The sequence below is a fragment of the Loxodonta africana genome, chromosome 5 (genome assembly GCF_030014295.1).
Source record: "Loxodonta africana isolate mLoxAfr1 chromosome 5, mLoxAfr1.hap2, whole genome shotgun sequence".
NCBI classification, from domain to species: Eukaryota; Metazoa; Chordata; class Mammalia; order Proboscidea; family Elephantidae; genus Loxodonta; species Loxodonta africana.
Window position 1 is genome coordinate 51964925 of NC_087346.1, and position 16641 is coordinate 51981565.

General features: G+C 39.8%; 1 protein-coding gene across 2 annotated transcripts in view; it reads right to left on the reverse strand.

The window, feature by feature from the left end:
• Positions 1–2855: 2855 nt before the first annotated feature.
• METAP1 (methionyl aminopeptidase 1) overlaps positions 2856–16641 on the reverse strand; it is an 89311-nt gene continuing 75525 nt past the window's right edge. Inside the window, exons 8-11 of one of the 2 annotated variants that reach the window (XM_003410422.4) lie at positions 15662–15793; positions 13923–14066; positions 8976–9041; positions 2856–5061 (exon numbers count right to left, since the gene is read on the reverse strand). In XM_003410422.4, coding sequence (XP_003410470.1) covers positions 4898–5061; positions 8976–9041; positions 13923–14066; positions 15662–15793 — 506 coding nt within the window. In that variant the 3' untranslated portion in view covers positions 2856–4897. Of the gene's footprint in view, positions 5062–5093; positions 5156–8975; positions 9042–13922; positions 14067–15661; positions 15794–16641 lie in introns of those variants that run through there. The other variant, XM_023548523.2, reaches the window with a different exon arrangement.

Below are 16641 nucleotides of genomic sequence, written 5' to 3' on the forward strand. Positions count from 1 at the left end.
CTACCAAAAGAAACAAGGTTTCCTTGAAGAAATAGCCAATTCCAAGTCTGGGCAAGAAAATGACCTGATAAGCCTAAAATATCTTGCGATGGCAAAAAGCAGGAAAGTGCTCAAAGACTGATGTTAGATGCTGCTGAGTCGGTTCCAACTCACAGTGACTCCATGTACAACAAAACTAAACACTACACGGTCCTGTGCCATCTCCACATGCTTGAGCCCATTGTTGTAGCCACTGTCAATCCATCCTGTTGAGGATCTTTTTCTCTGACCCTCTACTTTACCAAGCATGATGTCCTTCTCCAAGGACCGGTCCCTCCTGTCTGATAGGCACAGGTCAAAATGACCCATATATGACCTTAAAAGTGGTCACTGGCCAAATTTAGAACAATTACAGTAATGAAATAGAATTTTAAAAAAGGACGCACGAGCTCAGAGTGATGGCTCAAAAGAGGGTAGAGGGAGGAAAAAAGTGCTTCTTTGTAGAATACTAGCTAATAAATGGGGGGGGGAACCAAACCCACTGCCATCGAGTCGGTTCTGACTCATAATGGCCCTACACAAGACAGAAGAGAACTGTCCCACAGAATTTCTAAGGAGCGCCTGGTGGATTTGAACTGCCGACCTTTGGTAAGCAATCATAGCACTTAACCACTACACCACCAGGGTTTCCAATAAATGTAGGAAAAAACCAACAAACCAAACCAAGTGCCGTTGAGTCGATTCCGACTCATAGTGACCCCATAGGACAGAGTAGAACCGCCCCATGGTGTTTCCAAGGAGCACCTGGCGGATTCGAACTGCCGACCCTGTTGTTAGCAGCCGTAGCACTTAACCACTACACCACCAGGGTTTCCAATAAACATAGAAGGTAAGCTAAATTTAGAATATCCCCTTTTGTTGCCTCCAATGTAATGAAATAATTGATTCAGGTAACGATTATCACTGAATGCTAAAACCGTTGCGCAAACAGGATATCCAAATGGTCTCCAAGTATCTCCTCCCAGATTACTTATTTAAAGAAATTTTTACAATGGAAAGACCTGACAGACATCAAGTGATCAAATCAGTATCAGCAATGGGACAAGCTAACATTACGTGGCTTCCTGATGTGAGGCAAAATGTGTAACTTAAACCCATCATAAGGAAAAAATCAATACAGATTTCTATAGGCTAATCATCTGATTTTCAAACATGTCAGTCTCATAAGAAATAAAAAAAAGGGCAGGGGAATTGTTCTAAAACAAACAAAAAAAAGAGTACACAGATACATGACAACCAAATGCCATGGGTTTGGATCCCAGATTAAAAAACAAGTAGAAAAAAATACATATATATATAGAACATTTTGGGGATAATTGAGAAAATGGGAATCTGAACATCAGATAATTCTCTGTCAATGTTAAATTTCTTGGGTGTGATCACTGTATTATGGTCACATAAGAGAATGTCCTTATTTTTAAGAGATACATGATGAAGTAGTAGTAGGTAAAGTATGATGCCACTTCTTTCAAAAGAAATGTGCTACAATACTGGAGAGGTCAGCACAACTGGACTAAACCAAAAGCAAAGAAGTCTCCTTAATAACCTGAACACTTTGAAGGCAGGGGCAGGGGTTTGGGGACCATGGTTTCAGGGGACATCTAAGTCAATTGGCATAATAAAATCTATTAAGAAAACATTCTGCATCCCACTTTGAAGACTGGCATCTGGGGTCTTAAACGAAACGCTAGCAAGCAGCCATCTAAGATGCATCAACTGGTCTCAACCCACCTGGACCAAAGGAGAATAAAGAACACCAAAGACACAAGGTAATTATGAGCCCAAGAGACAGAAAGGACCACATAAACCAGAGGCTATATCAGCCTGAGACCAGAAGAACTAGATAGTGCCTGGCTACAAGCGATGACTGCTCTGACAGGGAACACAACAGAAAATCCCTGAGGGAGCAGGACAGCAGTGGGATGCAGACCCCAAATTCTCACAAAAAGACCAGACTTAATTGTCTGACTGAGACTAGAAGGACCCCGGTGGTCATGGTCCCCAGACCTTCTGTTAGCCCAAGACAGGAACCATCCCCAAAGCCAACTCTTCAGACACGGATTAGGCTGGGCAATGGGATAGAAATTGATGCTGATGAAGAGTGAGCTTCTTGGATCAAGTAGACACATGAGACTACGCTGGCATCTCCTGTCTGGAGGGGAGATGGGAGGGCGGAGGGGTCAGAAACTGGCTGAATGGACACAAAAAGAGAGAATGGAGGGAAGGAGTGTGCTGTTTCGGGGGAGAACAATTAGGATTGTATAGCAAGGTGTGTATAAATTTTTGTATGAGAGACTGACTTGATTTGTAAACTTTCGCTTAAAGTACAATAAAAAATTTTTTAAAATGTGCTTACCTAGAGATGAAGCAAAGGTGGCAAAATAATAATTGTTCAATATAGGTGAAGGATACATGATTATTTCACTTACTATATTTTCAACGTTTCTGTAAATTTGAAAAATTCCCAAATAAAAAGCTAGAGGTTAAAAAAAAAAAAGGAAATAAACTTAAGCATCTTGCTCTCAGTTTTAACAAAACCCAGTGAAAAAACAGAAGTACTTGCAGTCCAAACTGAGGAATCAAGATGACAAATTTCTAAACCTTCTCTTGCCTGTTTAAACGTGTAGCTGGCAAGTGGTATAACCAAACCCAAAGCCGTCGAGTCGATTCCGACTCATAGCGACACTATAGGACAGAGTAGAACTGCCCCATAGTTTCCAAGGAGCACCTGGCAGATTTGAACCGCCGACCCTTTGGTTAGCAGCTGTACCACTTAGCCACTAGGCCACCAGGGTTTCCAAGTGGTATAAAGGAGCTAGTAAATGGGTTTTCATGTACCTTAATCCATTTTATTAGCAAAAGGGATAAAATGAAGATAAAAGGCAAACATTTTTCCCTTCTTCTAAATTATGATTCTAAGAGGAGTGGAGGATTGGCTGAAAAAAAAATTTTTTTTAATTCATAGTCTTATTTTGTAAAAAGTTGGCAGAATGATAAAACCAGATTTTTCTCTCCTAAATCTAATAAATATTTCTCATTAAATACATACAATTAGACTAGAGTCCACATTATTTAAAAATTTCTCAAACTGCGAAAAGCATGGCACCAGTGAGATGTTTTAATTTTTTTTTAAAAAAAATTATCACAGGATTTTTTTCTTGAGCTTATGTTCTAATGACAGGCATGGAATAAGCACACACGGTTAATTCCACTACCAGCACGTAAAACATTCTCTTAAATATTCAGCATTCTCTAAATCAAAAGCTCTCAAAAATACAGTTGCAGCTCAAATGCTGCTGGCAGAATGCTAATTAAGCACAGTGCTGGAATTACTATACAGCCATTAAACCTGAAAAAGTATTTTTACTCAACTGGTCATGAGTTTATGTTGAATTTTAAAATCAGCCACACATTCCCATTACTTCCCTCTGAAATCCCAAACAAATGCAGCAAAGTTAATGACTACGTGGTGGGATAATTATTCAAACTTTTTAATCTCCCTTTACACATTATATTAACATTCATATAGCAAGACATTCCATTCACAAATATTACAGTTTATTAAAAACTTCACACACATACCCCCAAAAGTCTGTAGCAGATTCAGTCATTTTACTAAATCATTAAAATAATAAAAGTAATGAAAACATTATAATTCTTTTAAAGCAGTAATGGTCTGAGGCACTCCGGGAAAGATGTTCTCTTACAGGTATAATGTGTCAGTGGCATCAGATTGTATTACAAGAAAGTCGTCAGACATCCAGGAATCAAGTACACCCTAATGAACATGACCTTACGGTCTGATATGTCTTCATCATATACTCTCCTATTTGGACTGAAATACTGAAAGGAATATAAGCACTGGGCAGCTGAGGTCACTTCTAATGAGGTTCCTAACTATGCAAAGGTGAGGTGTGTTTTCTGCACATTGCTGCCTCCCCACTGCCAAAGAACAGTCCTCAAAGTCGTTCCTTTTTATCAGTATTAGGTGTACTAAATGTTTGAGGGTAAGAAAGGGGGCTTTCTTCCTCCCATTTCTGACCAAATAGAGGTCTGAAATAGCAGTATATTACACAAGTCTCATCCCTACCACAGCCAGCCACCACTTGAGTGTGGTAATTTTTGTCATCAACTAGATTTAAAAAAAAAAAAAAGCCTTATAACATTTTTCCAGACTTAATTTTGCCACATTCATTCACTGACACACAGAGAGTCCACATTGGAGGAAGAATCATTGACCGAGTGCTTCCTTAAGCACAATTACAAAGGTAAATAATTAGCATGGGGCAGGGGTGGCAATTCCCAATTGAGAATTAAATCACTGCAACTATCGGTCCATTTATGATAGCATCTAGCCCTGTCAGAGCAGCATCAACACAAACCCCAGGTCACATAGTGTTCAGTAATTATGTATATGGAATTTAAAATGTATATATTTTCATATATAGAATAATAGAAAAAAAATCTGCAGCAACATTATGTTGCTAAAGTTTCAAGGATTCTCATCTTCAACACTGACCTGGAAAGCAGCTGGCTCTTGACAGCCAGTGGTGGCAGTGATAAACGCAACTAGAAGCAGGTTTAGGTAAAAGTGCTCAAAGGGCAAACGAGTAAACGGGGGTGCAGAGATTATCTGGGGCAAGGGGGCTCTGAAAGGAGCTAAGAAATTTTTCCTTTATTCTTCTCAGTTTTTTCAGACCCAAGACAAGTTCTTGAGGATACATATCAAATGTTGTAGTTCTTTCTTATCTATGGTCAAAACAGAACAAGTGATAAAAATTTCCTCTTCCTCTGTACTCTCAACAAAATGCATAGTACAGACAGAAGTAATTCTTGAGATGTGCCATCTTGGGAGAAGTTAAAACTGGGACATGAAGTGAGGCCGTGCACTCTCCAACCGCCGAGTGAGGATCTCGCAGCCAGTGTCCGTGACCAGCAGAGTGTGCTCAAACTGCGCAGAGCGTTTCCCATCTCTTGTCACTGCCGTCCAGCCATCCGGCCAGGTCTCATCCTGCCATCCGCCTTAAACAAACAAAGACAATGTCCTAATTCTACCACCCAGTTGTATTCTAAATAAACTCTCCAGGTAAGTGTATTTGCATGTACTGCTGCGTCCCTGGATAGCAAACAGAAAACTAATTAGAAAATTCACTTTTAGGATTCCTGTTTATACTTCCACCTTAATTGTTTTAGCTAAAGCCTTTCTAACTTCATTTTGATCCTTAGTGCCAATGAAGTAATGATGATGTTTAAATTCCTCAAGTCATTATAAGTTCACGTTTTTTATATTTCCCAAATAGCAAATCAAGATTTCCAAAATAAAGGCAAGGGGTTTTGTTTTAGAAGACAAAGTAATACCCACTCATCCCAGAACAAGGAAAAGCTTGAGTTAATTTAGCTATTTCCTGGTATACCTTTGGCAGCTGACTAAACTATAAAAACTATAGCCAGTGCATATCGTGAAGGAAATAATGTAAATTTCTATTTTTTATTATACTATTTAATTCCTAATTTAATTTTAAAATGACAGGCACACAATCAGACGGTGAAAATAGATTTATTTTGTGATATTTTTGTGTATCACACCACTGAAACCAGAGACAGGGGCAAAGAGAAAGAAAATACGGACTGGAGAGAGGGTAAGAAAAATCTGATGAGGCAGGATGGATTAAAGAGGGATGGGCTTGGGGAGAGCGAGAGAGAAACACAGAAGCACATGGAAGGATAAAGGGAAAAAGTAGGAAGGTACCCTCTCCAAAAGAATCTGAGGCAGAGGTGAAATGAGAAAGTGAGGATATTCTAGGTAGTATGGTCTTCTACTATAAATACACGTTATTTACAGAGATTTTCTTATTTTCAAATTAGATTGTCAAGAAAATTCTATATACGCTTCAGTAATCTTTGGATGAAACATTAATACTTCTAGACCTCACTGACTCACACAGGAAGATCCCAGGGCAGAAAATCTGTAGTGAAGTAACCTACTTCTGTAATACTAAATCCTAGGCTAAAAAGAAAATATGGGGCAGCTCAAAGAAAGTTAACTCATGCTTTGTCAAAAAACCTATGGGTAAATAAATCAGTATTTTCCAATGTAATGACCCTTTCACAAGTGGATTTAGGACATAATGCTCCTTTGATTTTACTGCAATCTACTAAAACAGGTTCTTTAACAATATCAAGTCAAATCTATATGTCCACTATTCTGAGGAAATTCCTCTGCGGGATTCAAGATTGTCCATTTCGGGGCTGGGATTTAGCCAAGTTGAGTTACAATGAGGTACAGCAGTTACAATCTGATGATAATCTGAACTGGCTCAATAGAAAGTTATTTGCTTACTACTGGAAATACTACATTATATCTCACCAAAAATAAATATGTAACCAAATGGCATTTCTCTCACTATCTTTCCTTTCACTGCTAATATACTTACTGCCTTTGCAACTGGTGGTAAACAATCAGAACTTTATTCTTGAATGACAAAAACAATACCCTCCATTTGCATAGTTCTTTAGGATTCCTTCATGGTGCAGTGGTTAAAGTGCTTGGCTGTTAATCAGAAGGTTGGTGGTTCGAACCCGCCACCCTCTCTGCAGAGGAAAGATGTGGCAGTCCACTTCCGTACAGATTACAGCCTTGGAAGCCTTATGGGGCAGTTCTACTCTGTCCTATAGGGTTGCTATGAGTCAGAAATCAACTTGACAGCAATGGGTTTGGGTTTTGGGGTTAAAATATGCAAGGTGCTTTATGCTAATCTAAATCATCTCATTTCATTCTTACAGCAGCCCTGGGGAGTTGGCAAGGTAAGAACTAATATTCATTTTACAGAAAAGGCAACCAAGAATTGGGTTAACAAGGCAGCCTCTAAAATGTCCCCAATGATCCCCACTTCCTGCTACTCACGCCCTTATATAATCCCTTCCTCCCCTGGAGTGTAGGCTGGATTTGGCAACTCACTTCTAAGTAAGGGAACAGGGCAGACATGTGAAGGGGTGTCACTCCCAGGATTCCTAAAACCTGTTTTAGGCTATTAAAAAAGCCTGGGACACTGTGATGGGTATGTCTGCTCTCTGTTTCTCTCTCTGACTGCTCAATCCGGGGGAGCTAGCTAGCTATCACAGTAGAGGAGGTCGTCTGTGGAGTCCCACAAGGTGAGGGACTGAAGCAGGTCTCCTGCCAGCAGCCAGTAAGGAACAGAGGATAAAATGAATGAGCTTGGAAGTGAATCCTGCCCAAGCAGAGTCTTCGGATGAGACCGCAGCTCTGGCAGACATCATAATTACAACTTCATGAGAGATTCTGAACCAGAAGCACTTAGTTAAGCCATACTTGGATTCCTGACCTATAGAAACTGTGAGATAATAAACATTCGCTGTTTTTAAGCCACTAAGTTTGGGGGTAATATATCACACAGCAAGAAGTAACTAATACACTGTCCAAGTCACACAGCTCCCAAGTCCTTAAGCCAGATCACTCTTCTGACTTATGTAGCCTTTCCATTACAGGTTTTAGATGTTTCTCCCTGACCAAACTCAAGAGTTCTTTTTCAGCAAAGGCCACGCATCACATTTTTTTTCTGAACTCCGTTACCTAGTAGAAAGCTGGCCCAACGGAATCCCCCAATGAGACCCATCTATACACAGATGGCTTTCAGTTCCTTACTTGTGGCCAAAGGCAGTAATGGTACTGCCGTTGCTAATAAAGATTCAGTCAAGTGTGGAAAGATGGTGCTGAAGCTACAAAGAAAACAAAAAGCTATTTCCTACTCCAAGCCACCATCATCTCACCTTAGACTATGAAATAGTCTCTTACCCAGCTTCCCTGCCCACAGTTTCTCCCCTAGAGTCCATCCACCACACACAACAACTGACGTTCAGTTTAGAAAGGCTGTACTAACTGCTAACAGGGCTGAAGCAAGTAGGTTCCTCCAGAGCAGCAGTGAGTGCTCCTTCTTGGAGCCAGCAAACCTCTGCAAACCTATGCCAGGAAGGATCCAGAGAAGAGGTATCCTTTAATACAGGGCTGGGGCCTCCTCCTATTGCCTCACATCTCACCTCTTATCCCAGTAAAGAACTAATAACAATGGTGAGGCGTTCCTTCCGTGTTAAGACAGAGCTGGGGAAAATGAAGGTGAAGGCTTCACTAAGTAGATTCCACTTATTACAATCACTCTGATAATCACTGTAAGAAGCGCTAATTGTGGCACTGAGTCCATTACCACCGCCACATGCATGTCACAGAGAATAACAACAATGGGGACATAAAGGCTACCAGAACAAGTGTGTGTGCGTGCTGACATTTCTCCACAAGAGTTGTCTGATGCCACATCAGGTGACTCATGTCCCACTCTCATGTAAGTGCAGACCCTGAAGAGGTAGCACAGCACCACAAAAAGGACATGGGTTTAAAGCCCAACTAATTCTGCCACCTAACTATCTAAGTGACCTTGGGCAAGTTACTTAGCCTCTCCAAGGATCAGTTTTCTCTACTGTACAACAGGGATATCACCTACCTCCTACGTTGTAGAGAATTAAATCACACAATTCTATTTGCCTCAAAGTGGTGTTCAACAAATACTATGCTTCTTTTTGTTTCCTCTGCCCCCTCGTTGGTTCAGCAAGAACTTCTACACAGGCTTGACATAGGCTCCCAATTACGACAGTGCACCCTGTGACAGGATCTTTATGAAGAGGGGCCAGAATTCAAATACCTCAGCACTACCGAAAGCAGGAAAATTCACAAGTGCAAAGTATTACTTTCTTGCCAACTCTTACAATTTTCAGGTCTTTATTAATGCTGAAGCAAGTTCCAAATAGAATAGAGAGTGTGAATGAAGCAAAAAGAAATCAAGTAGAGCAGACCACTAATCTGACCACAAGCAACCAAAAATAATTTAAAACACAATTAAAGAATGTTACAACATCCTTTTTCTCACCTTCACAAATCATTGGCTCAATTGTAAATACATGGCCCGCCTTCATCACTCCAACAGCTTTATTTTCTGAAATTTAAAAAACAAAAATTTCAACATACAGCAAAAATCAATAGTGTGCTGCTGAAGAGTTCACTGGAAAGAGACCACAAGTTATAACTCATCAGTAGTTACTTTCCCCTCTCCCAATCCCCTTCCTTAAAGTGTATCATTCAACAAACAAGTATGTCACTGATAACCACCTACTTCTGGGCAGATATTGTCCTAGGCACATTTCGTTCTGCTTATGTCTTCTCTTAAGAAAATACAGAAATGTCCTTAGGCTAGACTTCAGATATGATTATCACTTCTATAAGAGGAAAGGTGCCACCATGTATGTTCTCTGATATACTCCATAATTAGAACTGCAATTACTGAACCAAGCAAAACTGCTTTATTTATACAGGTATAAAAGTTTAAAGAATGACATTTCAGATGACACTACCTCTTTGGGTGTGTGCATGTGTGTGTGCATGCATGCGTGCGCCCATCTAGAGGTAGAGCCTGCAGAAACAACTACATGATTTTCATATAGTTTTGATAAATGTCGTATTTTTCTCATCTTGAAAAAGGAACAAAGCTTCTGCAGACGAACTTTTTTTTTTTTTTTTAATGCTTGAAAACAAATTTTTCCCTCCAAATATTTTTTAGCTTTTGTGCCCAAATTCACTAACATGAGTGTATTTTTCAGGACCATCATGAGAAACTACTATGAATTAAAGTATCCAGACCTGTCATCCTCAAAACAAGGACAAAAAAGGGGGGCGGGGGGATGGATAGGCTTTTTCAGACAACCCCAGACAAAAGTAGAGAACTAGTTTAAATTTCAAATTTAAAAAAACCAACTGATAAGGACATCAGCTAACTGACTGACTGCATTTGCTCTGCCTGACCACCAGATGGCAAACGCACTAGCCCTTCCAGATTCCTTAGCAAGGTACACACAGAGCTGTTGGCCTTCACAATCCTGACTTTGGTAATGAAAGATCAATGTGCCCATTAGGGTCAAGCTACTAAACGCCACTACCTTAGGGGTCAAAATACACTTACTGCTGATTCCAAATCTGGAGTTTCCAAACTTCCATAAAATCTTAGGGGCAAAAAAATTGACTTTTTATTTTTAATCTCATGGTGTTTCTTTCAAAATGACATGCAATTTGCTACATATACAGAATTGGCCTGTATTCCTTTAGGGACCAAAAAGGAAATGCCAGAAGTGTCAATGTGTGTCATGAAAAGGAAAAAGGATCTAGTACTCTACAGAAAATGACAGCCACTGGCCACATAGCTACTGAGCACCTGAAGCGTGGCTAGTCAGAACTGGACTGTACTGAAGCATAAAAAACACACTATTTAAAGACCAAAACAACATGGAGTAGAGCTTGATTTTGACATTGATTACATGCTCAAATGCTAATATTCTAGGTGTAATGGGTTAAATAAAATATATCATTAAAATTAATTTCACTTATTTCTTTTTGCTTTTTTAATGTGGCTACTAACCAAAACCAAATCTGTTGCCCTCGAGTTGATTCCAACTCACAGTGACCCTATAGGACGGAGCAAAACTGCTCCATAGGGTTTCCAAGGAGTGTCTGGTGAGTCTGAACTGCTGACCTTTTGGTTAGCAGCTGAACTCTTAACCACTGCAAACTCTTAACCACTTCACCACCAGGGTTTCCAAAAATTTACAATAATGTACGTTATCGTATTACATTTCTATTGGACAGCGCTGCTACACTCCTGTTTCTGCCACTGATTCATTATTCTGGACAAGTTACAACTCCTACTCATCTCCACTCTTCTGGTTTCGGTTTCTCAACATACCTCACTCAACAAATATACATTAGCTGAGTGACTACACTATTACAGACATTACGCTGGGCACTTTCAAAAATGTATCTGCTCTACTGTCTACCTCACATAAGTATTTTAAACAATTGAACAAAGTAAGTAAAGACACTTTTGAAAAGAGAAACATGCATTCTTCATGTAGGATATCATCATCAGTACTTCCCAACCACTAGTGACTTAAATAAAGAAGCAAATAAATTATCACGCTTCTTATGGACTACGCTTACATAGTAAACACATGCCTGAGAAAACAGGAATCAAGATAAGCTGACCTGGAGAAGGAGGTGGAGGGAAGTTATACAATTTCCTGGTTCCTCCCTCAAATGGGTTAGGATATGGAATTACAAACCAAAGTAGAGATTATTTACATTTCAAAAAGGTTCCTCTGCTATACAAAGAATCTACCAGCAGTTTCCTTTAACCCTTCCTAGAGTGATCACAGGAAACCCTGGTGGCGTAGTGGTTTCCAGGAGCTCCTTGGAAACTCTACGGGGCAGTTCTACTCTGTCCTATAGGGTCGCTATGAGTTGGAATCGACTCTACAGCACTGAGTTTGGTTTTGGTTTTAGAATGATCACAAGGAGCCCCGGTAAACAAGGGTTAAAAAAACCAAAAGGTTGGTGGTTCAAACCTACCTAGCAGCTCTAAAGAAGAAAGACCTGGAGATCTTACAGCCTGAAAAACCCTATGGAGCAGTTCTACCCTGTCACATGGAGTCACCTAACAAGAGTGATCACAACCCATTGTGATTTATATAAACCCAATTTACACTTCGTTTTTCTTATACAGGAAATGCTGGTGGCATAGCAGTTAAGTGCTATGGTCTGAATACACCAAGTACTTCTTGGAAACTCTATGGGGCAGTTCTGCTCTGTCCTATAGGGTCACTATGAGTGGGAATCGACTAGTTGGCAATGGGTTTTTCTTAAACACAGGAAACCCTGGTGGCACAGTGGTTAAGAGTTTGCAGTGGTTAAGAGTTCAGCTGCTAACCAAAAGGTCAGCAGTTCAAATTCACCAGGCACTCCTTGGAAACCCAATGGAGCAGTTCTACTGTGTCCTGTAGGGTCGCTATGAGTTGAAATCGACTCGAAAGCAACGGGTTTGGGGTTTTTTTGTTTGTTTGTTTTTCTTAAACATATAAAATATATGAAGTGAAGTATACCTGGTCTTCTTTTATCACAATTGTTTTTTATTTCTTATTAAATGGCTTAATATGAAACTGAGGTGACACTTCTCGTGTATCAGCACCACTGTATTTTGCTGACACCACCATTATTGAGCCACATCCCCTTCTTCCATAACTTCTAACATCTTCAGGTAGTCCCTCTATATAGCTCATACCTGAACCTGAGCCTGTTGCCTCTGCAAGGGATGTTTTTCATTCCCACCCGCACACACTTCACATATACACATACATTCCCCACAACACAGCCGCTACAGTAATGAGAACAGCTACTTCCATTCTGTGAAGCAGAATGAGCACTCAGGTAATTACAGAGCTTATCAAGAAGGAATAAAGTAGGCTACTTGTTTTCAGTTGCTAGCTTTTATTTCAATCATGATTCACAGCTTACAGCAAAAAAATTCTGTGGTCTGCTAGTGAAATGCTCATTAATGCCTGTCAAATGCGGTGCTCTTCTCCAGCTTCTCCTACCTCACCTCGAAGCACTTATTCACGCTTCTCCTCCACCTGGAATGCTCTTCCTCATCTGCTCCACCAAACTCTATTCTCAACAATCCTTTGGCACATCCCCCCACCTCAGGGCCCAGCGCCAAACCGCTTCAGTGCTTACAAGTCGGCACAGAAGTGGAGGAAAGAAGACTGACTCTAGAAAGACAGAACCTCAGGTGTCAATCCTAGCCCTGGCGTTACAACTCCTATTCATCTCCACTCTTCTGGTTTCGGTTTCTCAACATACCTCACTCAACATATATACATTTGCTAGTTTGTGTTACCTTGATTAAACATAGTTTTACTTCTCTTAACACAGAATCCGCTTTTAAAATAGGGCTAAGAAAGCACTCATAGAGTTATGCAGATGAGAAGAAATAACATTTATCATCATCATGGTCACCCTCAGAGTTAATATTTATTAAGTGCTTTTCACGTACTGTTTTCCTTGCACAATTCTAAGTGCTTCCATGTATCATCTCACTCAATCCTCACAGTAATTCGAAGGTAGATGTCATTCCTTACTATGGTACAAATGAGAAAACTCAGGCACAATGAGACAGAGCAAAGTGCCTACACAGCAGGGGCTCAGTATGTTTTAAATTCCTTCCTAGATCACTCACTGTGAATAGCATTCATGCCAGGCTCTAAATAAGAGACTTATTTCTGCACATGTCTTATATTTCCAGAAAAAAGTTTCGGGAAGACACTGACTGTCTTATATTTTCTTTGTATTTTATGAGACAGCACTCAACTATGTCTATTCCCTCTCATTTACACCAAGAATTAGTACAGTATCTGACATACACTAAGAACTAAAATCTAATGAAGCTGAACTTTCTAATCTAACCGATCTCTTCTAAGGAACCAGAATAGTGATGGCTAGACCTGTGGCAAAGACTGCTGACTGTTCATCACAATCAGTTACTTTTCTCTCAGAGCACTCAGCTAGATTACATTTCCCAGCCCCCTTTCCGTTTAGATGAGGCCATCTGACTGAATTTCTATGAATGGAAAGTAAACATAAATGACTTATGCCAATTCCAGGCTGGCTCATCAAAACCTCCCAAGCACACCCATCTACTGACTGGGATGGCAACCTCCAAAGTGTCGAAGATGACATAGGTTGAAGATGGCAGAGTATGAGTCACAGGATAACTGCCCAGCCCCACAGTGATCAAAAACGCCCGCCCTGGACTGCTACGTGGGCAGGTACGAACTTACATTGTGCTTGAGCCAATATACATTTTGGAAGTCTATTTGCTACAGCTCATAGCAATACTCTAGTGAATACGAAACAGTAGATCCTGTTTAAATATTTGCTAAAAAAGTATTTGTTGAGTGAATGGTGAGCAAGTATCAAATGTCTAGACAGTACTTACTGGCATAGTGGGGTACATTGGGGGCTGTATGAAAAAGTTTGTGGATTCCATGTCCACAGTAGCTTCGAACAACTGAAAACCCATTTGCTTGGGCATGCTTCTGAATAATGTTTCCCAATTCTCTGTATCGAACGCCAGGTTTCACTGAAAGGGAAAGAGAAGAGTCATGACAGAGGAACAATGACTAACATTTATTAAGTGATTACCATATGTGTGCCAAGGACCTTACTAAGTGCTTTGTATGCCTACATGCCTTAACATACAGATGAGGAAACCAAGGCACAGAGAGTCGCGCAGCTAGAAAATGGCAAATCTGAGACTTAAACCAGAAGCCTCCGTAACTCCTCCTTTGAGATCAGAAGAGGAGGAAGTGTGTACGGTATTAAGGGGTTAAGGAGAGTCATCTTTTGCTTACTCTAGCAGTAGAGAATAAGTGAAGGACAGTTCTCTTCCTCTCCTTCCCTAAAGTCAAGTATCTTCTATTCTAATTTTAAAATGAGGAGAGTAAAGAGCACAAGAAGAAAAAGGAATATCCAGAAAGTAACTTGACCTGTTCTGTGTTACAGTCTAGTCAACTTCAGAAAGAATTGCTTCCCTTCCCCTAGTCTTCTTTATCTCCATAAAAATGGTCACAGACAGATAGCTTGAGAAGAATTCTACAGAAATGCTCATACCTCTACTCAAAGATATTATTCACTACAATAGCAATAACAACAAAATCCATTAGGTGAATAGTTACAGAAAATTTGATAGTATGGCCATTAAAACAGCAAGGTAGATCTACATATACATGTATTAATTTGCAAAGATCTCTAAGATATTATTAGTTGAAAAAATGCCAAATTACAGAATATCATGATGTAATTTAAACCCAATTAAACACATACGTGCGTGGGTGTGTATGAGTAAATGAAAACACGCTGCCGTTGAGCTGAATTCGATTCATAGTGACCCTACAGTACAGAGTAGAACTGCCCCACAGGATTTCTGAGAAGTGGCTGGTGGATTTTAACTGCTGACCTTTTGGTTAGTAAACAAGCTCTTAACCACTGGGCCACCAGGGCTCTGTTTGTGAATGAACAGGGGAGAAAAAACCTAAATGCTAAGAGTAGAAACCTATGGGGAGAAGGGAGATTTAGAAAAAGGAAAGAGGGAAGTTAAGTGTAAAGGAAGTTTACTCCTTTTGCTGTCATAATCTTCAGTCTTGTTCTACTTTTTTTATATAATAAGAATACTTTAGTTGAAAGCAGAAATAAAAATTGTTACTCAAGAACTACCTATATACACCTTGACACTTATCAGTCAAAGAAAAGGAAAATAAATCACAGGAGAGCTAAAAGGTGCTAAGGGATCTCTGGTTCATCCTCATCAGCTCCCCCCCCCCCAAAAAAAACTACACACGTTGCCATCGAGTCGATTCTGAGTCATAGCAACCCTATAGGACAGAGTAAAACTGCCCCATAGGGTTTCCAAGGAGCACCTGGATTCAAACTGCCAACCTGTTGGTTAGCAGCCATAGCTCTTAACTACTACACCACCAGGTTTTCCATCCTAATCCCTTGATAACGATTCTCCTCAAAGGATTCTCAAATTCATCCTTAAACTTATTAAAACCTTATGTTAACTCAGGTAGGGTAGAGGCGAAACTGTTAGTACAAGAAATGTACACTGCAGTGCCGAGTCATTTGTTGCCCACCAAGGTAGGGCAGTACCAGGGAGCACCTAGCACTGAGGCTGACCTGCATCGATAGCTTGCATCAGGCACTCATACGTGGTCTGGACTAGCTTCCGTGCTCCCTCATCCACATCTCCAACAAAAAACGTCTCATTCAGGTCCCCATGATAACCATTGCGATAAAGAGTGATATCCACTGCAAAAGAATACGCAAATATAAAAATCACTTCTGTTTTTATTTCAAAACAGAACTTTAGTACTTTCAAACATTACAGCAGCAAGCAGCTTAATGAAAAAGATAAATTGATTTCTCAAAATAGACACCAACGGATGGGTAGTTATTGCCCAATAGAACTTTTTGCCTTTAATGCAATTAAACTCGCTCCGTAGAACAGTGATATGGACACAGCACAAGGCAGATGGAAGGTTTTTATACTCTCATAGAATTAATTAGATTATTTGTGGCAGAAGAAAAAATGTATTCAGGATATAATAACACAAGATCAATAAGCAGAGTTAGTGACATTAAATTAAAGATTTTGCTACATCTTGACATTAAAAACAAAACACTGCTTTTACATATTTATCTTTAACGAGTTTCTTCCTCCTCCTAAGAAATAAGTAAATAGACATACACGGTTCCACACTCTTTAAAATAAAAACTCTGTTGGCTTTCATTTATTTGTAAATATTCATCCTTCTCATTTTCCTCATGTTTAAGAAATACAGGTTACTAGTACACCACTATCATACACTAAATATATATCTAGAGAGCACATAAAATGAGTATTTTGGAACCATACACTTCATCCAACCTCCAATATCACAGTATTTGTGTTTCAGCTCCAACACCACATGTACGGTCCTAAGAAAACCTCACACATTCAGCATATGCTAAAAACAACAAGGTTTATATGAAAAACTGCTATCAATCATAGACTACATCACAGTCGGTCCATTTTCCATAGCCTTTAACACTTGAACTTGTGCTTCCTTGATTTAATATGTAGGTCCTTAAAGATATTTGATTATTAAAGAGACTGA